We start from the raw sequence: 26,549 nt of genomic DNA, 5'->3' as shown, positions 1-26,549 counted from the left end.
TACACGGGTTTAAAAAAAGATGTGATTATAACCCAATGTAGATGGAGTGTCCAAAAGAAGTTGCAAATTCTATGTTGATTAAAAGCTTGCTTAGCTTGTTAATTTGCCATTCTTATTTGATGTGGTATAAGGTTTTGGAGAGAAAAGGAAGAAGAGATCAGGAAGAAAGATATTATTTAAGTAAGCCCAGTTCACATGCTCCACACATGGTGGAGAGAGAGAGAGAGAGAGAGAGAGACAGCTCCTGCCATCAAGGAGAATACTATCCAATTTAGAGATAGACAACAAAGTTTTATAGAACATTTTTCACATCCAGTATATCCACAGCACTTGGATATGTGAATAGGTGACAAACCTAGAAGCTTCCTTTTCAAAATGGGCAAACTAATGGAAGTTTTAAAAGAAAAAACTGAAAGATCTGTTGTAGTGAGATCTAACAGCAGGAAGCCAGGCGTGGACACTAGCACTGTAGTTTAGTTTTACACTAAAAAAGCAGAAAGTCACCAGGAATGTTAATACCCTGATGGTAACACACTGGTATACTTAATGCAGAACAGCTAACCCTGGGAACTGCACCGCGAGGAATCAAGTGTGTGCAGCAGATACTACCACATAGAGACAGACAGGGAAAACTACTGCAACTGCTAACTTCCCCTAACTTCATATTTTTGCACCAGTTTAATCGTGCCCCAAAAAGATTTGGCCATTTCTACAATAATTTGTAACCATAATAAAAGAAATTGTTTTTTCCAGAACATGTTTTAATCTAAAGAAAACACTAAAATGTATTTAAGCAGTCTGTGAGTTGTAGGACTATGCTTAAAGCATAACCAGACTCTGGGGACTTAAAAGTTAATGAGACAGACTACAAAGGTCTGGGGAATCTCAAGATACTACACAAATGATCCCCTGAGCCAAGAGGATGAATTCTGAGGGGTTCTGGGAAATTAAAAAAAAAAAAAAAAAAAAAAAAAGACTCGTTTGCACTTATTATTTCTTAATTACTCTTGATCTGTCTATTATCTCTGCTCTCAGTTCCTAAGCCTTATTATTCTGACCATATTTATCCTGATTTACAGCAGGCTAAGTCTGACTCACAACTATATTACTCTAATTTTACACTATTGTAACACCACTAAAAACTCAAATTACACCATGAAAATAAGATAAGAAAGCAGTGAGTAAGGTGACTCAGACAAGGAGAATTGTTTTGCACCACTAGCACTGTAAGTTCTAAAACAGATAAGTGATTTATTAAATACACTAAGAAAACAAGTTAATTACAGAATGTGCCTCCCACAGAGTCCAAGCAAGAGAAGCATACAAAACGGGTTTACATAGAAATAACTATTAAAAGGATAATTGGAGACATCATCGTGGGACTTTACCAACAGTTTTGGAACAAAGTGTAATTATCTGGAGTATTTCAGTCACAAAACTAGAGCAGAAATGTATGATTCAGAATAAAACAGAAGAAAGAGGGAATATCTAATTTTCAAGTTAGCTCAGAGCCATTCAGTTGTTTACACTATTTATCTCCAACATAAAAAAAAAACACCTTAACCCTCTCAAGATAGTATTGTTACACAGCACAAGTGACAATGTAGAGTTAGAAATAAGCTCATCTCAGGAAAAAAAGAAGGCCAACAGCATTTTCTGATTTAGGCTCAAGCAGTCAGTATGTTCAGACAGTAAAAGCTCAGCTTGATCAGCATGGTCATAATCTTTAACATGAGCTTGCAAGAAGTAGCGAGGGTTTTTTGTTTGTTTGTTTGTTTGTTTCAAATTAAAGACTGTTAGCTCTTCAGGGTAGGGACCATGGTTTTTCAAAATGTTCAAGAAGTGTTTTGTGCAATAGAATTAGAATATTTGGATACTAATACATGAAGTTAATTAAATTATCAAGTTTCAACAAGTTGCTTAACAGCCAACTCCTTCTCCCCAAACCAAAGACCTAATATTTAGGAAAGTCAAGGATTTTCCAAATCAATATTTAAGAAAAAATCCTATCAAGGATATTTAAAGTTAAGTAAAGTAGTCTTCACTGAACTTTGGACTAATTCCATTTTATACAACAAAAAAGCCATACCTTTTGGAAGGGTCTTTTTGAAGACATAGTGAAATCAGTTTTCTAAAGGATTTGCCATACTTTTTCATCATTTCTTTGTCCTCTATACCTGTCTCTAAAGTGGGAGGGTCATTTTGCAATGTCAGCATTAACACCTATAGTAAAACCAAAAGGTGACATGATAAGTGTCTCTATGAAATTACAACATCATAATAGATGAAATAGGATACAAATATTCCACAAAACATAGAACATTCATGTTTAAAACACCTTGAGGTATATCACAGTGCTTACCAAGGTAATAAATTACACATTACTCTCACATTTATGGGCTTTATTCATCTATCAGACCTTCACTTTTCTCCATCTATTTCTGATACTGTGTGATGTTCAAACAGACATACTATGAAACCCACTTCTTAGTTTTGAGTTGGTGGTCTTCAGAAATAATTTAACAGTCCTGAAGACCATATAGCTCCAGTCTATCATAAGATTCCAAAAGAAACAGGAAAGCCATTCTAAAAAGAATGAAAAAAGGTTGAGTGGCAAGTCTGGGATGGCATAGGTTTTTGCACAGTGTTTTGTAAAGGCTGACAGGCAATACTCAAACCAGTTCTCCCCCTACCTGTAACCAAGCCTGTGGCAAATCACTTACAATGCCACACATCTGACCATGGAGGACATATAGATAGCAAAGGTCTGGAAGTACCCCTAGGATGGCCTTTCTCCCAGATAAGTTGCATCTGGGCACCTTGTAAAAGTTACGGAAGGCAGAGAGAATTGTTTCTATATTATTCTGCAACTGACCAGTGCTAAAATACTTACACAGGAAGTTTGTTGTTGGAGCTATGCACACAGGAAAAGCATGGGATAGAAAAGGGGGTGAGGGAAAAGAGGAAGCAATTTATCTTTGAAGGATGAGGCCATGCAACTTGGATCAGCTTGTTTTAACTCCAGGAAAGGATAATGAAGACCTTGATCAAGTAACAGGCAGAGAGATGAGTGGGGAAAAAGAGGGGAGTTAACAAAACATTAAACCAAGAAAGCTACCTGGAATTAGCAGAAACAAGTGAATAGAAAAGTTCATTATCAGAGAGAAGTGCATTACAATCATCAAAATAGGGACTACTTGAACAGAAATTTAATACAAAAGGTAACAAAGGTCAGGCTCAGCTAATGAGTTCTTCACATACTGTAATGGACTTTTATGTTGTATTAGCACTTGAATGAGACAGTTTCACTAAAATGAAAACTGTTTAGCTAAAAAAAAAAATCAGACTCTTAACACAAGCCTCATAAATACATAAATCTGCACTAACATATACAGCCACATGTAAGCATTCTCACACAATCCTCTTAGACCAATGACAAGTATATTTAACAAGAGAATAAAAGACAATTTACTACTCATCAAGGAGATAAGGGGAAAAAAATGAACCAAAAACCACAGCTGTACTGTAAAATACTGAAAAAGGTTTCTGCTAGGCCTTCACATCAGGATTAGTCAGCTTAATTCTGGTAAAATGAGAGAAAAGAGTCATAATAGTGAAGTTGCTACAAGCAATCAACTAGTATTTACAGAGTTCAAAAAAAGGGGGGGGGGCAAAAAAGAAAAGAGGGGGAAAACCACCACACTCCTCTTTTGAAATGCCATGGTACTCTAACTCTTGTAACACTTTGGATAGAAATGTTTCAATCTGAGAGGGTTGTGTAGGAATACTGCTATGTTCACCAGTTGCTGTAATTTAAGCATATTAAAAACAAATGAAATGAAAAAGTTTCTCTAAGTTCAGAACATTAACATTTAAGAATTTAAAAAGTAATTTAGCAATTATAAAGCAGAATATGAAACAGCAGTAACTACCTCAGTTTTCATCTGAGAAATGTTCCTTTTTAAAATGTTCCCTACTAAAATTCACCCTAGAATGTTTCCCAGAAAAGCAAAGATCAAGCTAACTTCAAGACTTCTTAATCTTTTGATGTAAACCTCAGGGATAGTGATGCTATTTAATAAAATGGGGAAAGGGAAACAAAATGGGAAATGACTGCCCAAGAAGGAGTACTACAGAAAGGGATCTGAGGGTCATAGTGGATCACAAGCTAAATATGAGTCAACAGTATAACACTGTTGCAATAAAAGAAAACATCATCCTGGGAAGTATTATGAGGAGTGTTGTAAACAAGATACAAGAAGTAATTCTTCCAGTCTACTCTGTGCTGATTGGGCCTCAACTGGAGTATTGTGTCCAGTTCTCAGCATCACATTTCAGGAAAGATGTGGACAAATTGGTGAAAGTGCAGAGAAGAGCAACAAAAATTATTAATGGTCTAGAAAACATGACCAATGAGGTAAGATTGAAAACACTGAGTTTGTTTAGTCTGGAGAAGAGACAACTGAGAGGGGACATGATAACAGTTTTCAAGTACATAAAAGGTTGTTCTAAGGAGGAGGGAGAAAAATTATCATCAACATCTGAGAGTAGGACAAGAAGCAATGGGCTTAAGTTGCAGCAAGGGTAATTTAAGTTGGACACTAAGAAAAACTTCCTAACTGTCAGGGCGGTTAAGCACTGGAATAAATTGCCCAGGGAGGTTGTGGAATCTGTTATTAGAAATTTCTAAGAGAAGGTTAAAACAAACACCTGTCAGGGATGGTCTAGATAATACTTAGTCCTGCCATGAGTGCAGGGGACTGGACTAAATGACCTCTTGAGGTCACTTCCAGTCCTATGATTCTATGAATGAAAGGTAGTGGAGAATGTGTGTCAGAGCAGTCCTCAATTTAAGATTATTTTTAGTGAACTCTTTGCTCAGCACATAAAATCTTACATTTGCCAAAAATAATGTCAGTTATTGCAGCTTTCTGCCATTTCTGAGAATAATGAGGTTGCAATTCCATACCGTCATTCATTTGATGACTTCAGAGTGCTTTACATGCCCTGAATCTTACAAAGCCCCCCTCTCCTCCCATCTTCCTAATTTTACAATTGACAAAGTATGATCAGAAAAGTGACTAAAAAATGGCACCATTCTACTTCCATCAGATGCACACTCGAGGCTGTGACTCTGAACACACCAATTACTTTAGCATCAACATGCTTCCAAGATTAAACTACTTTTTACTGCTACGGTAAAAGCAATGTGAATCCTCTTCCGGTCACACCTCAACAGAACTGTTAGCTAACTTCTGGTTGGAGAATCTTTGTTACTGGTGAGAATGTGCAAGCAAAAAAATGCAGTTTGACCATTACATACCAGGTGTGCCCAAAGGGTGGAAGTTGTAGAGAAAAATATATTACTTGTGATCTGAATAAAATCTGATCTGAAGTCAGAGAGGCACTACCACATGGAGCTCTACAATGACAAAGCCACTTTCCAGATAACTGCACATGACAGTCAAGCAGAACCAGGGCAAGGAACAATACAGGGATCCCATCTTCCAGTTCTATGGTCTGGACAATCTTGTCTCTCCCATTTAATCTACACAAGACTGTTTATTAATAAGCTAAAAGTAGAGCAATCCCAAGTGATTGAGGAAATTTCTAGCATTTCTCTTTTAATGTAAAGACCTGAATGTCACTTATGCAACATTAAATTATACATAATTTCCAAGGGTAATTACTTTCATAGGAGGATATTTGTGGTAAGGTGCAGCTCCTGTTGCTAATTCAATGGCAGTTATTCCAAAACTCCACATATCGGCCTTGAAATCATAACCTCTCACCTATTGCAGGGCAAAAAGAGAAGTTTTAGTGTGGTGTTTTAAAATGTAACATCATAAGATACAAGTGCATTTAATTAGTCATAAAGATACCTGTTCCATGACTTCAGGTGCCATCCAGCATGGGGTACCAACAAAGGTTTTTCTTACTTTGTTACGGGTAACATCACCTCCTGTCGCTAAGAATGCACTAACACCAAAATCTGGAACACATATTTAAAAAAAAATTAAATTAAAAGTTCACCCTTTTCCCCCTCCATACCAAAACTAAAACAGAAAAAATATGTATATTTTCAAATAGGAGTCCAATTATAAAATCTTTTGTATAACTAAACTAAGCTGAAGAGTTCTCTTTTCACATATGGCAAAACTACACAAAAATGTTAGACACACAGAACAACAGCCTTATCTTCCTCAGTTCACATTCTTCTGTTAAGGTCATCTTAATAGACATCAGGTTAAAAAAAACAAACATACAACACACCGTCAACATAGGGAATTTATTGCCATGCAATGTTGTGAAGGCCAGAAGTATAACTGAGTTCAAAAAAAGAACAGGATAAGTCCATCAGTGGGTGTCCCTAAACCTCCAAACTGCCAATAGATGGGATTGGACAACATTTTGAGATCACTCAAAATTGCCCATTCTGTTCATTCCCTCTGAAGCATCTGGCACTGTCCACTATCAGAAGAAAGGATACTGGGCTAGATGGACCATTGGTCTAACCCAGTATGGCTGTTCTTATCTTAAAAGGACTGCAGTATCTTCAGCTGCCCCAGTAATTTTGGCATATATGGAGAGTATTAGATTACATTCCCTTTGCCTTCAAAGGGAATTGAGCCACCAAGTTTTCAAATTTGTATTTTTTGATCATTGTACCCTACTTCTAAGGTTCCTTACTTTTTCTGGGCTTGTTGATTTATCATTTCTTCCTGGTCTTGTTCATTTTTAATAAAGTAAAAAAAAAAAGGGGGGGGGTAGGGGGGAACTCATCTGCAAAGACGTCTGGAGACCACAGCAAAGAAGACAATTAAAATCATGAATGAAGTAGGCAACATGGACAATAAAAAGCTATATTCTTGGTCAGAAGCCAACAACAGAACATAGACATGATTGTTTCTGCTGTATTGTTCAGTCTTTTTCCCTACAAGTATTTGGGATTTTTCTATTATCTGTACAGTTTGTGAAATCAGTGCAACATTTGATGCTCTCATGCTGGACTGCAGAGTTCTGTATCTTAATATACCCTGCAATTAGACACTATTTTTGAACAGAGAACATTAAAGGGCTTGTTGCTGCTAAGAACACAGCCTCTTATGCATTCCCTTTTTTAAGCAAGCAATTCTTAACTTGTCCTAACAATTACTTTTTTAAAATTGATTCATAGGACTTGCATGCACTCCTTAATTTAAGAGTTTACTCACACTTGAGCCCAGTCTTCTCAGCACATGGCTGTGCATTTTTGTGCTTTCACAACAGCATAACTAAAGTAGGTCTTTGAGACATTACAGAACCAAACCTGGAACCACTCACATTCATTTCCCCACTGACCTTGATGGGGATCGGCATTTAGGATTTTACCTTTGGTTTAAAATGGAATTAGAGTTTGGTCATTGATACTTTGTCATTACTCTCCACAAAGCTATTATCAAGTGTCCCGCCAGTAAGTAGTTTACAAGTAGATTGTCTTTTTTGGTTCCCTCCTATATCTCTACACACAGAAAAAACAATGCATTTAAGTTTGCCATCTAAATATGTTTTCAGGGATCTGACCTGCAACTTGTTTGGTAAGGATTAAACGAAGATCCTTGAGAATCTGGGCCTGCTGCATGAAGCACTTTTGTTTTATATAAAACATTGTAGGTTAGGAGTTGCTGCTTTGGGACCTGTCAATATTCTGTAATAGGTAGTGTCTCCTGAACACAGTCCTTCTGTCTAACCAGGCAATTCTGTACTGAGTACTGAAATATGAAGAACGATGTTATCTACATTTCAGTTCTAGGTTTATTCGTTAATTTTTCAGGAAGTGAGTTATCCAGATGAGAGAGAATTTTAGTTTTGTTTTTCAGGCCACATTTGTTTTTATCTTCAAGCCTGTGTACCACCTTTTTAAAAAAATATATTTTATTTATATGAATCTATTTGTATTTACTGCCTCATTATTAATACATATTTTATATTTTGCAATGTTCTACAAATGGCAAAGGCAAGAGACAATACCCAGAATCAAAAGCTTCATAATAATCACCCAAATACTGCCCAATAGATAAGTGTATTTTCTGTATTTTAATGACTTCACTGATATCAATGACTTTCAAATGTATATTAAACTAGCAGGAGACTGCAGTGTTTGACAAGTCATATATAGATGAGAAACAAGAAGAACAGAAGTCATAACAAAAAGCGTTCCTTCACTGAGTAGCTTTGTATCTCAGTAATAGATCCTTCAAAAGATACCGTTTGTTTACTCAAAGGTTCAGAGAGGTTTAACTTTCCATGTCCTAACCCAAAAACGTGCCTTTAGCATTGACATTTTCCTATATTGTTAGGCCGCTTAGCCAAATGGGAAAAGGGAAGTGGGCAAAACTGAAGAAGTTAGATAGCAAACTGTTACACATTCGTGGTAAGAGACAGTAGCAATGTACATGCAGCTGCCAAGGAAGAGAAGTTAACTATTGGTGTTTATGAAGCTTCTTAAGAGCCTTGCAAGTGGAAAGAATGACGAGACTGGGACAGCCTCACACATACAGTGAGTTAATACATTAGTGGCAAGGTTTTCCGAAGTATTTAAGTGACTTAGGAGGAGTCCATTTTCAAAAGCAGCATATGCATGGATGACCCCAAGTCTCACTGAGTACAGTGCAGGGAGAAAGTCAACAGGCATTAAGCTCATGTGCCCAAGTCACTTTGGAGAGAGAGACATTCTTGGGAGCTTTTGAAATGTTTATTCTGGAAAAAAAATAGATTAAACATGATCTGTGTCACACAGGAAAATAGTTCAGCCATCTCAATCTAATGTTTCATAAACAGTTGCCTATATGGCACAATTTGCCAGCCTTAAGTCATGAGAGTTTCAGGACTAGGATAGCAGGAGTGACAGAGGTCAGGACTGAGATGGATTGGTAAGAAAGACAGGTTTTTGTGTACTATGTTCCTTTAGAAGAACATAACCTTCTGATTAAGGTTAGAAAGCAAGAGGCAAACCTATTTTATACTCTACTTTATACTCCTTCATGCAAATAAAAAAAGATTTGTTAGACATTTCTATTATATAGTAGATGATGGGAGGGAGTCATCGGTACTAAATCAGTACTTGCCAACTTTTACTACACTGTGGTATCCAATATCCCAATTTTTCACTGGATTGAGAGGAGGTTACTCTGTAGTAAAATGCTGGTGAATGTAGGGGTCATGGTATCTGCTGTACTCAGAGCTCTAAACTATGCTGTTTTGATTGAAGTCTCCTCTAAAATCAAAATTAGGTGGCAAGTTTTAACCCTTTTCTTTTTAATAAAGATGGAAACCTTCACAACACTCTGCATGACCCAGCTACTTTCCCAGGCTTAGAACTAAGATTAATATTAAACAGGGCCTAAAAGTACCTTTGTTTTGAAAATTTTTGAAAAGCGGCAGCCTCAAAAGCATCTGAAAAAAGATCTGGTTAAACACGATCTGTTCTGTGGTCATTCACGCCACATCAATGAACAGTGGAGGAGCTGCCTGGTGAAATGTAAGGGTTTTGCACCCACAGCTACATATGAAATGGAAATGAAAGACCTTCTCCCTAGATTACTAAAGCTGCATGCTCTAAGAGAACAACAGAACTGTCACTTATGCTGAGTAAAGTTAAAACTTTACCAAATAGCCCATACCTTCTTTCAGTTCCCCCTCAGTCTCCAATTGGGATAACAAGAGAGGATTGTTCATTACTGTGTGCTCCTTATCTCGACTTGGTTTTCTGTTCCTTCACTTAGTTCATGGCTTTTTTATATTCTCTAGGCAAGTCAAGCTTAGAAGGCTGAAACATTGATGAAGTACCAATTATCTCTTGCACAAGGTACTAGATGTTACAATCTTATTGGTATTTAATAGGCTACAGGACTGTGGGCCAGTAATGATTTTAAAACCATTTAGTTAAAAGTAGGCTGAAAATCTTTCTATTCACTACAAAGGAGAAGTGAAAGAGGAAAAAAAAAAAGTTTGGGTCTTTTTTTTTTTAAATTCCAAACCACACAACAAAAGGTTTGCTACATTCCCTCTAGCCAACTCTGTTCCGCTACCCCAGGGTCTGTGGCTAGACATCTCTTTCCGCACTTCAATTTCTTTGAAGATTCTAGTGGACTGAGTCTACTTAAATATTTAAACACACTATTAAGTCCACATAGATTCTGTTTCTTATTTGTCATACACAAACGAATGTCAATATATTTGTCAGCACTTTGCAAAAAGCAAAACTATTGAAGGGCAATTGCACTATCAAATATTATTCTTTACAAAATTTAACAATAAACCATTTTGTCTTGGTATATTTCTCATTTTGAACTGAATTTTGTTACGCAAAGCCACCAATACTGTGGTCAGAAACAAATTCTTTAATTACAGTACTCACAAGGTGTAATTGTTAACAAAGGGAGGCATAAAAAAATGTTCAATGAAAAGCAATTTTTGATTGTGTCCTTGAATGTATTTTTTTCTTTTAAAGTCATAAAAACTGAAAATACAGAGCACCCACAAAGTTGAAAAAAATAGAATAAGTTTTTTTTTCAATAGATTGTAAAAAAAAAATCAAACTTGATGACTCTCAGCCTCTTAAATGTTTTCATCTTGCATATCTGTTTTCATTTATTGCTGGATTTACAACAAATCACATTATATGAACTGCTCAAACCAGCAAGGACTCGCAAAGACAGTTCAGATTCAATTATTCTCCCCAGGTGAAGATGTGGAAGAGCCTTCCAGCTAGAAAGTGTGCCATAAAACCACATGCCACAGGATACATGCCGTATGTCCACACAGTCATGGAGTTTCCTTAATTCTGGATGTACTGCATGACTTTGCAGCACAGTGAAGGGACTTACTCACTGAGAGTAATGCCAAGGACAGGAAGGGACAGAACTGATCACAGGGATTCTAACTAGAGCAAGAAGCAGCAATGTACTGTCCAAAGAGACATGTGGTAATCCTGGTAAGAAACAGTAATACTAATGAGAGGAACTGCTTGATCTTCATAGGATCAAAGATATAATCAGAGTATCCAAAAGTTAACAAATCAATTGGGATCACTTTTTCAAAAAAAAAAAAAAATCTAATGCAATCATGTGGATGGAGTTTGGGGTAATTCCTTTATAAAACGAGTGGATCTCAAATACTTGAGCTAGTGTTTTAGAAAAGTCACAGTGTCTCAGCAATTGCCTGATGTCCTACACTTGAAGCCATGTGATTTCAGGTACAGCTATAAGTCTGCCCTATTATTTCCTTTGAATTCAATTTAACATTAATAGAAAAAGCCACAGAAGATTTAATATCCCATTAATTTTAATATTAGATTTTTGGAGGGGGGGGACGGATATCAAACCTCCACATGTTACTTCTATTTAGTTCAAAGGAGATTTCTGCTCACAAACTGAAAAGTAACATTTTTCTGATTAGTGACTTGCTCTCAATATCTAATCTACTAATAGTTTCTGATCTGTTCAGTGTTATTTCAAAGTCCTTGTAAACGTCTATTTAAAAACAAAAAACCATGTAAAAAGTCATGTGGACAACCCATGGTATGTTCAAAGCTTCTTCTAAACTTATGCAGCCTAGTGGCTAGCAATCATGAGAATTAACAACTTATTTGGTTGATAGACTACCACTAAGATGACTACTGTGTTTTATAACCTCATCGTTAAGAGGCCTTAGAGATTATTGGAGTGTCCATCATGAAATAATGAGATGTTAAAAGTGGAAAGGGAAGCATTTTCTCTTAAACTTCTCTCCACACATCTTCAAGAAGAGACTTGAGGCCAAGGTCACTGTAAAAACATCCCCATTGTATTTTAGTGTAGACTTCAAAGTCACCATGATGTATTAGAATAATTTACAGAAATACAGTTCATGACATAATGTAGAGGACATCAACATGAATTGCTAAATCTAGGTAAAAAAAATTCTCCCATGTGGATAGTTACAAGATGCTGGGAAAAAAGGAAATAGGTTTTTGGACATTGTTGGTATGGCTTGTAAGGCAACTAAGATATATTCTGCTCAGATGCTTTATTGTTGCTTTGGAGATCATGTAGTCTCAAACTGGGCTATTGCACCACATTTTTCAGCTGACACCCCCACATTATGAAGTTGGTAGCCCAAGAGATACTACAGCATTTCTAGGGGGGGAAATCTCAAAAGGTATCACTTAGCTTCACTTCCATTTCCCCTTGACTAACTAACTGTTAGGCCTCAGTCATCATCATTACCTGCTATTTGTACTGAGCCATCTTCACCCAAAAGGATATTGCCAGCTTTCAAATCCCTATAATGCACAAGAAGAGAGTTAACTTTTTGAATAAATTTAATGTGTGATTATAGCTATTGTAAAGAAAGCTTCATAAAAACAAAATGTAAAATTAGTAAAAAGGTTCAACCAGTCAAAATATGTTGATTATCTGATCTTAAACTAGGTAGCAAAGATGCTCCACTGACATTTAAAATGAAAGGCAGGTGCGGGGGGAAAACGAAGGGACATGATTTTGTTAGCTTACATAAAAGCAAATATGCAAAACTGAACATGCATTCTTTCAGAGTCTAATGCCAGAAGGACCCATTTAGGTCTACGTCCAGTGTATGAGATATAAAATTTCACTCAAATACCCCCATATTGAGCCCAATGACTTTAGACTAAAGCATTTCAGTCCTCATGAGATTAAACTGTTGCATGCCACAGGCAGAGAAGTGATTAGGTGAGAGAGACCCAGATGATGCTAGCAGGCAAGCCCACGCTGCAGCAGAAGGCAAAAAACCTGCAAAGTTCCTGCAAATTTGACTTGAGAGAAAATTCCTTCCCAATCCCATCTCTGGAGATCAGTTTAACCTTGACCATGAGAGAAAGATACACCAGCTATTCATCTAAGAGAAGACTGCTCTGTACAACCTCAGAGCACCAGTTCATCCCACCTCCAGCTGAGGCCAATCTCCGATGCTTCAGAGGACAGCAGGAAAAACCCCAGAAAACATCTAGCTAGTTGTGCATCAGGAAAAAAATTCCTTCCTGACTCACGCAGGCAACTAGCTGGAGCACAAGTCATTATCTTAATGCAGAACTGCAATAATTGAGCTTGAGGCAAAGTAGGCAATCCTATTCTCCCTAGGGCCCATGAAGGAAGGGGATAGGCAGATTCACAGATTTCAAAGCCAAAAGAGACTAAGGAGGGAATCCAGCCCAACCCACCTGCAGTGCGTAGAGTTTCCCCCACAAACTGGATTAAATCATATTTTTAGAATGAAATCTAGTCTTAAATACTCCAAGTGACAGCAAATCCACCACCTCCCCTAGATAAATTGTTCCCCTGCAGCTAGGAAATTGTATCTTACCAGTAAGAACACAAGCCAAAGCCATTTTGAGTGGAAACTAAGGACCCAAATTCAGCTTTGATGTAAATGGACACAACTCCAATGACCTCAAGGGAGCTGCACCTTAACAGCACTGCAGAGGCTGGCCGTAGATGTCTCCATCCTAACAATCCAATGAAATTTTTCAAAAAATTCTGCAGTGAGGAACTGCCATAACTGCAGCAATAATTTAAAGAAATAAAACTGCTTTCTTAAATTTGGTTAGAGTATTTTACAGAAGATTAATAGGAAGAGATTAAATAGTTTATTGTAAAATTTACACCTGATTAATGTGCTGCGTAGGTGGTTTACAAAGGTTCTTAGATGGGCTGTAATACTTTGGTCTCATTTTGGTTATTGGGGTTAATGTAGCTCAGTGGTCCCCAATGCGGTGCCCGCGTTCTGGCCCCCGTGAAAGCACCCAGCGAAATGCCACAGTGGGGACGCCTCTCTGATGCCGCTTACTGTCGACAAGTGATGTCATCGAGAGGTGTCGCTGCCGTGGCATTTCAGCGGGTGCCCCAACACTGCTGTGGTCCTTCGGCTGGCACCTGCCAGCCGAAAAGGTTGGGAACCACTGATGTAGCTGGTACTGGTGGCCTGTGATATACAGGAGGTCAGACTAGATCAAACTCTGTAACTCACTCCTACAAAGACATCTACTCATGCTTCACGTTGAATTCAGTGAGTTTATTCACGCATCTAGTGGCACTATTCATACTCTTAAAATTAAAAACAAAAGCATGTGCCTAAGTCTTCATAGGATTGGGCATTTTTTAAATGACAGATTTGTATCCGTTTAAACTGCACAGAATACATGTTCCTTTCAACAACCGTATAGTAAAAAAAATTAAGAATCTGAGTAGTCCATCTTCCTAGGATCTACTGAAAAGAATTGGCATTTGCTGTCATTGACTAACTCTTTTCTCATTGACATATTTTAATAGGGAAGCAAGTGGTGGCGAAGGGAAAAACAAAAAACACTCTAGCCATTTTGGAAGCAGCAACTTCAGTTGGTTAATTTAGTGTCTACTAGGGAAAATCAGTGACAACCCATTTGGGCAAGAAGAATGTAAAAGATTCTACTGTAAACAATGCTTCCATGCTGCTGCTGTATGATTTAAGAGAATTATTTCTCAATTCAGTTTTGTAATGAGACTCAAACAAATAGCTGTTCTCAAGCTTCTTATACTCCATTACAAAAAGAGCTGAGAAAAATCTCCTCCTAATCGGGAGGACAGGGCAAGCATTAGACTGCAATGACTCTTCCTCTGTTAGCGTGGGCAACAAATTAAGGTTTGTGGCACATCTTTTGAAGGTCTAGATTGGAATTCAAGAAACATGGGTTCCAGGTGAGGAAAATGTGTCTTAATGTGGCAAGAGGGGGCTTATTTGTAAAAAGCAGTTTAAAGATGAAACATGCTACTTAAGAGCAACAAACTAATATTGCATTGGGCCTGTGCTGTACCATTTTACGGCATTTGTTTACAGTATTAATTGATCACCTTTTGAAAGCAAACAATAAAAAGAATAAAGACACTACTGGATGAAGCAAAGAAACTGTTGAAAGTCTCATCCTTAAAGCCAACCTTGTCTTAACCAACCGTACTTATGAGGTCAACATATAGTGCAGAGGTAGGCAACCTATGGCACGCGTGCCAAAGGCGACACACGAGCTGATTTTCAGTAGCACTCACACTGCCTGGGTCCTGGCCACCATCCGGGGTCTCTGCATTTTTATTTAATTTTAAATGAAGCTTCTTAAAAACATTTTTAAAATCTTATTTACTTTACATACAACAATAGTTTAGTTATATATTATAGATTTATAGAAAGAGAGCTTCTAAAAACGTTAAAATATTTTACAGGCACACAAATCCTTAAATTAGAGTGAATAAATGAAGACTCGGTACACCACTTCTGAAAGGTTGCCCATGTCTGATATAGTGCTTCGGACCCAAAACCCCAAGTCATGGAAATAACCGGTACACCTCTACCTCGATATAACGCTGTCCTTGGAAGCCAAAGAAAAAAATCTTACCACATTATAGGTGAAACTGGGTTATATCGAATTTGCTTTGATCCACCGGAGTGCACAGCCCCCCTAGCGCAGTGCTTTTCCACGTTATAGCAGAATTTGTATTATATTGGATTGCGTTTTATCAAGGTAGAGGTGTATATCACTATAGCAGTCATATAGAGTAGCCCGAGTGAATGGAAGAAACATAAAATTACACGTGATCTATACCTTAGGAGTCAGTGGAGAAAGTAGATGAAAAGTGGGCATTTACTAAGATACAATTTTTTTATTTCTATTTTTTTTAAAACAAGTCCAAAAGGTGTTCATGGGTCCTCCAAAGTAGGTTTATACTAAGTCAGAGGGAGCCCAAATCAGGCCTCTTTGCACTATGCACCATGCAAACATAACAAAAAAGAGGGTCAAAACCCCAAAGAGCTTGCAATTTATGTAGAAGAGGAGACATAACAGTTGGATACAGACACACAGTACAAGATAACAATGATAAGCCAGTCAAGGTACACCAGCTGTCTAAACAGTGCTATCTGCCACCAAGAATTATTGAACATAGTCCTTTAATACAGCACTACCTCGATATAATGCCACCCGATATAACACGAATTTGGATATAACGCAGTAAAAGCAGTGCTCCGGGGGCGGGGGGGCACTGCGCACTCCGGTGGATCAAAGCTAGTTCAATATAACATGGTTTCACCTATAATGCGGTAAAATTTTTTGGCTCCCAAGAACAGCATTATACCGAGGTAGAGGTGTATTTGGAGAAAAAGCATCAATTAACCAACCTATTAGGATTGACCAGTGTCAGCCATAGTGAAGACTATTAATGCAAATTAAGAATACAATTCACTGTACACATGCTCCTACCTGTGAATTTGCCCATTCCTATGTAGATAATCTAAGCCTTCCAAAACTTCTTTAAGAATTGTTGCTATGATAGATTCTTCAAGGACACCATTCTTGTGTTCCCCTCTGTTGATGATATACTTTATTATATCCAGCATTGAACCTAAATTGAAAAGCCGGATTTCCATGGGAGCGAGGTGAAGGGGAGGGAAAACAAGTCAAAGAACCTGTTTGAGCAGTCTTACCACAGTGATTACTGAGATACCAGAAAATCTGGTCTCTATTAGTTCCTATATTTTAATATTTACACTTCTTTACTCTTATTAAGCTATTCTGCTTCAATTTAAAAATCTTTGTATGCTCGCACAAAGACCCTCAACTACCAGCTGTTTGAATAAAGTGCACACATTGCTCAAAAAAATCATTTGGTTTAAAAAAAACCTAACATTCAACTTTCTGCTTACTTATTTATTACCCTATTGTTGTTATATATTTAAATACATTGAAAGTTTACACAAACACTTTACAAAACAGCCTAAAACATGTTTCCTGCCCTCAAGAGTATCCATCTAAGGTTCCAGTTCTGAACTCAGATCCACGTGGGCCAAATCCCATGCCTACAGAAATCCAGTTGCAGGACTGGAAATAAAAATTGTGCATAGTAATGAAAAATATTCTAAGGAGAGCACTGCGTACTCAGCAACATGCACTGTGATGTATCGCTTTTCAAAACAAAGCTTTTGTTTTTAATTAATGTCAACAGTTTTCAATAGCGACATTGTCTTCTCAGCTAGGCACTTCCTGACAGTGACTAGCTAGGGTCTTAATGATCATTTGGCTTCATCTTGCGTCCTCAGATGCTCTAGCTAGTCATTAACCGTTGGCCAACAAAGATATTTCATATTATTGCTTAATATTTTCTCCATTTCAGTGAAGCCCAAGTAACAAACTTATTTTAGGCAGATTTTCCACATTTGTTTTCTGATCATAGAAGTGCACTAGTCATCTGCTGCCATCAGAACAGATCTTGGAGATCTTGTGTTACATTTAGTAACACAAGAGGATATAGTAAATTATTTGCCAGCATGGAAAAATTTGGTTTCCCAACTGCAAATACATGGGGTTTTCTGTCTTTTCCCCTCCCAGAGATGACTATGATTAAGTTTTCATATTATCCATAATAATACGCAAGCTGTGGGAATCTTTTTAAACATCCAGTCTAAAAAAAAATAAAATAAAAAAAATAGTGATACAGCAGAGAAAACAGACAACTTTTGCTACAGGCCTAATATGCATGAAATAGTATTGGTCCTTCTCTTCGGAACGGACAGGATGAGGGAAATAGAATCAGTCAGTAGTTCGTTTACTCTTATTTTAGATGAGTAAATGAATTTAATGCTCAAGGAAAAATAATGACAATAGAACTGATTAGATCTGGCAAAAGTGCATGTTTACTCACACAGCCTGAATAACGTACATTAAAAAAGCAGCATCCCTGTTATGCCATTGAGCCGGTGTGTTCCTCTACTTCCTCTTCCCCACAAAGGAGGTATTTGGACTGGATGAATTAATACAAAGAATGTGCATATGCAAATACATCATCTTGAAGTTAAACAAGCTCAAGCCAAAAAAAAAAAAAAAAAAATATCAGGAACTTACCTCCACTCAGTAACTTCATAACCAGCCAGAGTTCATCCTTAACCACAAAAGACGTGTAATAGGTCACTATATTGGGATGATTGCATTGACTCATGGCTTGTATTTCTTTCTATAAGAAAAGCAAAACAGGACAGTCTAGAAAGACAGCAGTTCTATTTTGCTATATCATTTTTATGTTATTAATAACTTCAAGTGAAATATAAGAACAGAATAGTTTACACACACACAAGTTTACGATTTACATAAACCTTGGACAATGGAACCTGTTTTGAAGATGGGGAATATTAAGGGGAGGCTGGTCAGGAGATTGATACCATGACGCCAATCTTTTCTTCTGGAGGGAGGGAACTGTCCAAGTCATGATCCCACAGGGAGCGATGGTGGACCACATACAAGGTAGAAGGCATGGGAGTAGATCACAGAGAACAGGTTGGCATGCAAGTTGGAATTAAAAGGAAAGAACAAATCCACTGTAGAATAATAAGCCTGTACCCTCCCTGTTTTTCTCAAAAGGCCCTTGGCAGCACAGGAACAGAGAAAACTGATGTAAGGAAACTCTAGGACTGGAAAATGTATTAGACAGAGAGGAAGAGTGGTGAAAGGGGAGTAAAGTGTGGGGCTCAAGACAGAGACTACATAGCCAAGTGAGTGGAGGAAGCAAGCTCACAGCTAAAGAAAAAAAGTCAGAGGAAATGACTTAGTAGACAAGTACATCAGCAGTGAGCAGATGATGTGGTCAGAAGCAGCAGCACTACCAAGTCATACAGTCTGCAATAGGTTCCAGGGAAGACAGCTGTACACATTCACAAAGGTAACTAGAATCTTAAGCCCCAGACCTCCTTTTCCAAGGTTATTTTCTTATTTTTAACTTAACATTAAGAGTATTTCTTACAATGCCTCCCAGAAAGTTACACATAGGAGCTATTTCTGTTATTTAAAAAAAGCAAGAAAATGTAGTTTCTAGCTTACGTCTGGCTTCCACACTTCATTTTAGTCAGCCTGAAGGCCTCTAATGGTATGTCTACACTGCAACATAAGCCCGTTTGAGCCCAGGCTCAAACCTAACTCCTCCCTTGCATCCACACTGCAACTGCACTAATTCAGGGCTTGGACCCAGGATCCCGGGACCCTGCAGGGCTAGAGCATCTGAGCTCAAGCCTAGCCAGGATCCAGAGTCTGAGCCCTATTACTTTGCAGTGTAGACGCTGCCCCATTTAATTTGTGCCCCATGAGTTATCCCACAATTCCATGGGACAACTTCCTTAATCTTCTATCCCAAAAATCTGCAATGCCCTCTATTGAAAACAGAAGCCACCCCTGCCATGGTGAATGGCAGCAGCTTACGTCAGCATTAACCCATTCTCTTCTAATCACAGATCTGCAAGCATACGATCAGAGCGCCTCCTGGGTTTGCAAAGAGTTTGGCAGGCTGCTCAAACTTTCTGTAATGTGAAGGGCAGGCAGTAAAGTTTTTACCCCCACACTGCTCCACAGTCCTAGGGCTAGGAGTGGCCACATTTGGGAAGTGGGCACTAGGGATATCATATCTGGGAAATGCTACTTTACAGTGCGTAGACCCAAGTCAGTGTGGATGCCAGAGCCCTAAATTCAAGCATGGGTTAGAAAAAAAAACTCTTAACATATGATTTAAATACAGTCAGTCAATGTTGACAGTCAATTCCAGGGTTCCCTAACATGGATAGGCTAACTCAAGTCCCACTAGCCCTGGGCTTACATTGCAGTGTACACATACCCTAAAAAAGAAGGGAGGGAAATGGCCAAGTTATTCTCACCACATTTAATTATGTCAGAATAATAAGAGTGATTTAAATCACAGCAGTTTTTTAGATGAGATGTTAAGCCAAGGTCCTAAACAAACATTATTAACAATCTCATTGTACTTTTTTGTAAAGTCAGGGTTGTAACCCAGCTGTCCACATCAAGCTGCAATACCGTAAGTCACATTATGACTCAAATTTAACCTGTAGTCTCAATTGAAGAACCCTTTTTTGTTCACACTTGTATACAGCTGCCTCATGCTGTAAAACAGCTGCTAGTGTCTCTCAGAGGTACTTGCATGTCACTGTTGGGCAAAATTTACTCCATATGTTTACAAAGGGTATTTAGCTCAATATCAGTTAATTGCCTAAAAATTTGGTATGTCAGAAGGATGGAATTTCAATTGTAAAAGATTTCAGAGTCTAAGATCTACAAACAGCAGTTATTTGGCTGAGGTGCAAAGTTTGCTTGCAGTGGGGAGGTTCACCTAATGGGATATCAACAACTTTGGAAAAAAAAGTGTATAAAACTCCATTTTAAACCACCTTTGGTACAACACTTAGAAGGATTAAGTGGATGAGCAAAAGGATTTTTAATTTTTTTTTTCAAATCTGCTTACTAAGTGCTTTTCACAACACTGAGTCTAAATGGGTAAATATTTTTCTTGTCTCTACAGGTTGTGATGGGGCAAAGTCAGATGGCTACAGTAAAGTACTGAGAAACAGGTATGTTAGCCCCAGGCTAAATAAATTCCTAGTACCCTGGTAACCAAATGGCAGTTGCTCCAGGTAAATCAAGGCACCTGGGGCCAATTAAGATCTTTCTAGAAGGCAGTGGAGATAGCTACTTTAATTAGAACACCTGCAGCCAATCAGGGCACCTGGTTTAAAAAGGAGCTCACTCCAGTCAGGCAGGGAGGAGCCAGAGGAGAAGAAGTGCATGTGAGGAGCTGGGAGCAAGAAGCAGAGAGAGTGTACTGCGGGAGGATTGAGGAGGACAAGCATTATCAGACACCAGGAGGAAGGTCCTGTGGTGAGGATAAAGAAGGTGTTTGGAGGAGGCCATGGGGAAGGAGCCCAGGGAGTTGTAGCTGTCAAGCAGCTGTTACAGGAGGCACTATAGACAGCTGTGATCCACAGGGCCTTGGGCTGGAACTCAGAGTAGAGGGCGGGCCCAGATTCCCCTGCAAACCTCCCAACTCCTGATCAGACACAGGAAGAGCTGACCCAGACTATGAGTTCTACAAGAGGAGAAGATCACTGAGGTGAGCAAATCCGCCAATAAGCGCAGGACCCACCAAGGTAGAGAAGGAACTTTGTCACAAGGTCTACCATGCAAACACTTGTGGGTTTTTTTGTTTAAATAATATGACTAAAGTTACAAAAATTGGCAGAGAGGACTCAGAGCAGGTGTTATAACTGAAGGTACTTTTAAACTTGTTTAATAAATTGGTTTCCAGATGGTTGTGTCCCTTTTGTTGGAGATCCTCTTTTTATAGGTTTGTCCTAATGCCACAGAAATCCATTGGATAACTATACATTTATTCAGACAGAGCCACTCAATTCCATCAGGCAAATGATCTAAGCTCCAGAATGGAGTACAAGAGAATTTCCATTAACTGGGCATAATGACTCTGCTACGACAGCTAGTAGCCCGGTAAGAATACAGAAGCGCAAAAACAAACAGCAAGCTGAGCCCATATATTAAAAGTAGTTCAAACCCATGTGTACTCAAGAAATTGTAAGAGTTTCTCTTGAGACACAGGGTAAATCAGATGACTTGTTCTAGATCACAGAGGTAGTCTGTGGCAGAAAAGGGAACTGAATCCAGATCTGAGCCCAGTGACTCTGCCAGTAGACCATCCTTCTTCACTTCACAGAATCATTATGAGCCAAAGTTTGACTTGCCTTGTAGCATTTGGTAAGAACTTGATTTGGGAATAATTCTTCTTATTCAAAACAGTAATGGCAACTTTCACCGTATTTAAAACAACAAGGAGTCTGATGGCACCTTAAAGACTAAACAGATTTATTTGGGTATAAGCTTATGTGGGTAAAAAACCCACTTCTTCAGATGCATGAGGTAACTCCCTTCTCTTCATGTGCCAGTATAATAATGCCTGCACCTGTAATTTTCACTTCATGCATCTGAAGCTTTCATGTATTAAAACCCACTTATGTCCAAATAAACCTGTTAGTCTTTAAGGTGCCACTGGACTCGTTGTTTCTGTGGATACAGACTAACACGGCTACCCCCTGATACTTGACACCATGTTTAAAGTTACTCACTTGCCTGAATAGGTTCTTCACGAAGTCTGGCAACTAAGTACAGAACTTTCAAGCCATTACTCACACAAACGGTCCTTACTCATGTGAATATTCCTACTTACACATGAGCAGTTTCCTTGATGTAACAGTTTTATGATCAAACCACTATTGATAACATTTTTGCAGCAATTCTGGACATTTAATATGCTTATAGAAATTCTGTTTCCATAGCTGAGACTGAAGCCTGATCTACACTTAAAACTTAGGTCGACATAGCTACTACTGCTCAGGGGTGAGCGCTGTAGCTACGCCAGCCTAGCCCCGAATGCAGACACAACTAGGTCAACGGAAGAATGCTTTTAGTTGACCTACCTGTTATCACTCAGGGAGCTGGAGTTCCACCAGTGATGGAAAAAAACCCTTCCATCCCTGTAGGGTGTGTCTATGCAACAGGGTTATGGCGGCACAGCTATGGTGCTGTAGCTGTGCTTCTATAGTCCTTATAGTGTAGATATTGCCTGTATTGATGAAGACAAGGACCCCCTGGCACGAACATTTGGTAGCAAACAGCTGGATTCACAGGGTAGTAGACAATTCTGCAGACACCAGCCGTGACATAAGATCTCTATTTGCACATCAAGTCTTTTTGTAAAGTGCAGTAGCTTAAGATTGTTAATTGAGCTCACTTTGCAAAATGAAGTGGACATTTAGCACAAAAGAAATTCAAGTACAATGGAATATTAGAAAGTAAAGAACACACTGTAAACAGAAGTATTTAATTCTTGAGCTACCTAATGAGTTACTTATTAAATGCAGTTCTGTGCTTGTCCATTATGAAAGCCACTACCATCCTATGGAAAATATTTATCATAGTTATTGTATGACATTATAAAGAATTGCATTGTTAGGAGAGTACAGTGTTTAACACAATCAGTATTCTCAAAAAGGAGAGCTCATTGAATATATTTTTCAAGCATTTTAAGTACTACACATAGAAATACATGTACTTGTACAGATGCAATCAAATAGTTTAGGAATAAATGGTGTGTGTGTGTGAGAGAGGATATATCTCATTTTGAAACTGTGAAGTCACAATGCTAGAACAGAGCTAACAATTATCAGGGTCCTCTGCCTTTTAATGTATTTTGCTAAAGACTCTCAAACAGATTATAAACATGCACTTGGAAGAGTCAACAGGGGAGGACAACAGTCACGTGCAGCCACGGAAACCGTGTGTGGGAGGGAATTTCTGGCTCAAGTAGAACAGTAGCAGAAGGAGAAATAAACTGTTAGCACATAAAGGCAGAATTACCATCATTAATATAGTAAAAGTGTGGGGAAGGAAGAAGTCAATATGGCATCAAAAGGTCCAGAAAAACTGCCTCTGTTTTGGCAGACAGGCAAGACGCCTTAGCACTGACAGACAGACATGCGGATACCTTGAGTTCTGACAGAATATTTTACAAGAAGGTAGCCCTTAAGAGAAGGCACTAATCCCTTTTGACAAGATTGGGATTGTTTAACCCTTTCCTTCTGAATTGCCTCTAGAGCCAGTTTAAGTAAGATGGTTTCATATTACTTTATTTTAAAGTCTCTTAGCACTTTTTAAAATAGCAGTGTTGGGAGGGGTTGGGTGGAGTAGCAGACATATGCTAACACATCACACCACATTCCAGTGGAATCTTTTCTCCTTCCCGGGTGCAGTGCAAGGCTCTGATTACCTACAGAGCCCAAACACATTGGAACTAAGCTGTATCAGAAGACAACTCCTCTACCACAATCCTCTTGAAAACAGCTACAACTGGTTGAGACATCACACTATATCAGGGGTGGGCAAACATTCTGGCCCAAGGGCCACATCTGGGTATGGAAATTGTATGGTGGGCCATGAATGCTTATGAAATTGGGGGTTGGGGCGTGGGAGAAGGTGAGGGCTCCGGCTGGGGGTGCAGGCTCTGGGGTAGAGCCAGAAATGAGGAACTCAGGGAGGGGAGCTCCAGGCTGGGTCAGGGGGTTGGAGTGTGGAAGGGTGTGTGGCTCCAGCTGGAGGTGCAGGCTCCAGGGTGGGGCTGGGAATGAACGATTGGGGGTGCAGGAGAGTGCTCTAGGCTGGGACCAAGGGGTTTGGAGGGCAGGAGGAGGATCAGGACTGAGGCAGAGGGCTTGGGCGCCGGAGGGGGTCAGGGGTGCAGGCTCTGGGTGGCACTTACATCAAGCAGTTTCCAGAAGCAGCTGCATGTCCCCCCTCTGGCTCCTATGCAGAGGTATGCCAGGCAGCTGTGCACGTTGCCCGGTCTGCAGGTGCCACCCCCGCAGTTCCCATTGGCCACAGTTCCCAGCCAATAGGAGCTGCAGTGGCAGTGCTTGGGGCAAGGGGCAGCATGTGGAGCCCCCTGGCTGCCTCATGTGTAGGAGTTGTGTGGGGGACATGCTTCTACTTCCAGGAGCCGTGCGGAGCCACAGCACACACGGAGCAAGGTGCTCCCAATCCCACTCCCCGGCTGGAGCGCCAGAGCGGGGCAAACCCTGGACCCTGCTCCCCAACAGGAGCTCAAGGGCTGGATTAAAACATCTGAAGGGCCAGATGTGGCCCCCGGGACATAGTTTGCCCACACCAGCACTATATAATCCCAAGGGGAAGGCCATCGAGAACCAGATGAAGAACATTTGCAGTGGAGAGCCCAAGGCTACAGGATATACTATCAGAAGGAAGATGGCTGAGCCCCACTTGTGTGAGGGCATGGCTACACTTGAAGATGTAGAGCACTGAGAGTTAAACCAGCCTTCATAGAGCACAGTAGGGAAAGCACTGCAGTCTATCCACACTGAAAGCTTCAAGCACACTGGTGTGGCCACATTCAAGCGGCACTTGCAGTAGCATTGGGAGTGGTCATTATGGGCAGCTATCCCAGCATGCAAGAGACTGCAACGTGCTTTTCAAATGGGGAGTGGGGTCAGGTGGAGTGTGACAGGGAGCATGTTGTGTGTATGTTGGGAGGGGGAAGAGAGAGTGGGTTTTTGGGGGGCTGAGAGCATGGTCAGCATGCTGTCTTTAAGTTCAGACAGCAGCAGACCTCTCTCTCCCCTGCCCCCCAGTAATGGCTTGCATGCCGGCTGTCTGAAACGGGGCTTTGAAAGGGCATTTCTGCATTCCTACAGGAGGAGTTCAAAACAATGACAAGGGTGGCCACTTGATTTACAGGGATTATGGGACGTTTCCGGAGGCCGATCAGAGTGCAGTAACAACACCTCGTTCACAATGACGCCCAAGCGTTGTAGTCAAGGCGCAGCAAACGTTATTCCTCTTGGTGAGGTGGAGTACCAACAACGCTGTAGACACGGAGTCAGAGTGCTCTACAGGCCTTGCCAGTGTGGATGGGGAGTGAGCTAGTACACCCGGGGCTCCTTTATTGCACTGTAACTCGCAAGTGTAGCCAAGCCCTTAGTATCAAGGGCAAAAAACTCAAGACACCTTCAGCTTGGCATTTCCACATCAAGGAGAGCATTTCTCTTGGAAGAGAAATTTAACTTACCTTATAGTGACTGGAGGTTCTTCAAGATAGGTGGTCTCTATCTGCATTCCACTGTGGGTAGGCAAGCACTCCATGAGCCTGGAGCCAGAAAACTTTGAAAGAAGTGATCACCTCATGCCTCTAACCAAGGGATAAAAGGCAGGGTGGACCAACCATCTCTCCAATTCCTTTTCCACCACAAAATCAGAGAATAATGCGAAGCAGAAGGGAAAGAGGGCATGCAGCTGAGCACCAGGGCCAGCTCCACGTTTTCTGCCACCCCAAGTGGCCAAAAAAAAAAAAAAGCCACGGCAGCGCGATCGCACCGCTGTTCAGTAGCAATTCGGCGACAGAAGACCCGGATGTGCCACCCCAGTAGCGGCCAGAGTGCCGCCCCTTGATATTGGCCACCCCAAGCACCTGCTTCCTTAGCTGATGCCTGGAGCCAGCCCTGCAGACCACAATCTTGAAGAACTGCCAGCATACAGAGCTTATGCATACCTCACAGCAGTGGAACATACATAGGGAACAGCATTTGAAGAACGAGTTTCTTCATTAGAAAAAAAATCCACCCCCTCCCAGTAACAGCAACCTTAGAAGCAGAAAGTAGCACTCTCTCTTTTGGAATCATTTTGCATCCCTGGATTCTGCCATGCTGCCTAGATAGCATGGTGCCTAGATAGCATGGTGATTGGTCTTATAAGCACCTGAAGAGTTATGAAAGTCTGCTAAAAGAGTTCTTAGTGACTCACTAACCTGATAGATGGCCATCACTGGTCAATTAACCTGATAAACTCCTACTATTCTAACGCGACTATTGTATAAAAACCCACTTTAAAAAAAAAGTCTGTATTCCTTTGATCAGTGATCCAAACAAGAGTTTCTAAAGCAGTTGGTATGGTCTATTGGATTAAAGCTAAATGGCACAAACCCATATTAGGTCTGTGATATGAAAATCCTGATATGTGAAAAGATATGTTCTTAAGTGTGCTGTAATCCATTTTAAGACCAAATATAGACATTTTTTCCCCAAACTTGCAACTTCAATGGGCTTTTTGTTTGTTTAAAAAG

General features: G+C 39.7%; 1 protein-coding gene across 2 annotated transcripts in view; it reads right to left on the bottom strand.

The window, feature by feature from the left end:
• STK39 (serine/threonine kinase 39) overlaps positions 1–26,549 on the bottom strand; it is a 185,665-nt gene that overhangs the window by 117,751 nt on the left and 41,365 nt on the right. For both annotated transcript variants that reach the window (XM_030580834.1, XM_030580836.1), the window contains exons 3-8: positions 17,921–18,029; positions 16,283–16,424; positions 12,249–12,304; positions 5,883–5,992; positions 5,691–5,792; positions 2,090–2,223 (exon numbers count right to left, since the gene is read on the bottom strand). In XM_030580834.1, coding sequence (XP_030436694.1) covers positions 2,090–2,223; positions 5,691–5,792; positions 5,883–5,992; positions 12,249–12,304; positions 16,283–16,424; positions 17,921–18,029 — 653 coding nt within the window. The remainder of the gene's footprint in view (positions 1–2,089; positions 2,224–5,690; positions 5,793–5,882; positions 5,993–12,248; positions 12,305–16,282; positions 16,425–17,920; positions 18,030–26,549) is intronic.

The sequence above is a fragment of the Gopherus evgoodei genome, chromosome 11 (genome assembly GCF_007399415.2).
Source record: "Gopherus evgoodei ecotype Sinaloan lineage chromosome 11, rGopEvg1_v1.p, whole genome shotgun sequence".
NCBI classification, from domain to species: Eukaryota; Metazoa; Chordata; order Testudines; family Testudinidae; genus Gopherus; species Gopherus evgoodei.
This window is presented reverse-complemented; position numbering and strand designations above follow the sequence as displayed.